The sequence below is a fragment of the Daldinia childiae genome, assembly GCF_008694065.1.
Source record: "Daldinia childiae strain JS-1345 chromosome Unknown Scaffold90, whole genome shotgun sequence".
In the NCBI taxonomy this organism is placed as follows: Eukaryota; Fungi; Ascomycota; class Sordariomycetes; order Xylariales; family Hypoxylaceae; genus Daldinia; species Daldinia childiae.
In genome coordinates this window covers 1-1247 of record NW_022984731.1, presented here as the reverse complement: position 1 = coordinate 1247, position 1247 = coordinate 1, and the positions used below count along the sequence as shown (strand labels likewise).

Sequence of the window (1247 nt, the reverse complement as noted above, 5' to 3'; positions counted from 1 at the left end):
TTAGTAAACCACACATTCCTGGTAGTTCTAGATCTGATATAGAGTGTACTGACATTATACAGAATCTTGCCCAATACCCTCCATATATCCAGGAGAATCAAATTCGACTTTTCAAGGCGCAGCCGGCTAAAACCAATATTGGGGATAATGCTCGGTCCGTCGGCATTGACCCAGAGTCTATAGATTATATTGTCGCTAGGTATGGCATTTCTTGATTTATTATCTTTGCATGTATCTAATGCGATACTATAGCCATGCCCATTGGGATCATATATATCCCGTGGGATCGATTTTCCCAAATGCCAAATTTATCTGCGGCCCAGGTAGCTTGGCTGTAGCTGAGAAGTCATGGCCTGCCCATCTAGATAGCACGTTTGACGGCCGAATTTGGGACCCTCAGCAGGCCGAGCTGCCTATTGATGAGTTGCCCGAGCCCAGTGCTAAACCCGAAGTGTGGAAGCCAATTGGGCCATTCCAACATGGATACGACTTCTTTAGAGACGGGAGTTTTTGGCTCATAAATGCACCAGGGCATTTTCCTGGTAATTTGGCTGCCTTAGTTCGCACTAAGAATAAAGACGGTAATCGACGATGGGTTGTGCTAGGAGGTGATTGTTTGCACTGCTACCATCTCCTACACTATCCCGAAGCACCCTTTGGCGGTGGTCTCACCGTAACGAAATCTGGCACGTTTCACGAAGATGGCTATGGCGCTCGGGAAGTGATTCGAAACATTGCAGACCTGAGGAATGCTTATAGTGGCGAGCTTTTTGTTTGGCCAGCTCATGTTGACTCTCTGGAAGGGCATTGGGAATTTTAACTGAAATACACATGCAGATGCATATGTCACGTTATGAGACTCATTGTTAACTAAGCTTATTTCTTGAATATAAAAATTATTGTTCTGTTTCTATCCTTCAGAAGGGTTCATATCTTTTATCTTTAGTTTAGAAGGCTTCCCAGCCACCTGATTTCATCAGGGTGGCTGGCCAGCCTCTCAACTACCGATATCGATGATTTCATGACATCTAGCAATTACGTCAAGTCTGCTTGTTCAACTAACAGAGGCAGCCTTATCCGACAGCATAGTGCTGCATTTGCCTCTTGTAGTTATTTATTCTCCGCTTGTAGCAACAAAGTTAGAAATGCTAGGGCATGTACTCGTAATAGGGCATTCATACCCAATCGAAACCTACCCGTTGTCCCACCTAGGCCATGGACTAGGGGTGATATATGAAGGTGAATTT

At 44.7% G+C, this 1247-nt stretch overlaps 1 protein-coding gene across 1 annotated transcript; it reads left to right on the top strand.

Annotated features, from left to right (window-relative positions):
- Positions 1–62: 62 nt before the first annotated feature.
- On the top strand, positions 63–820 carry GL218_09638 (metallo-beta-lactamase superfamily protein; the record flags this gene model as incomplete). The annotated part of the gene is made up of 2 exons (XM_033586467.1): positions 63–199; positions 253–820. Coding segments are annotated over 2 exons (705 nt in total), but the record flags the coding sequence as incomplete, so codon positions are not given.
- Positions 821–1247: the final 427 nt, after the last annotated feature.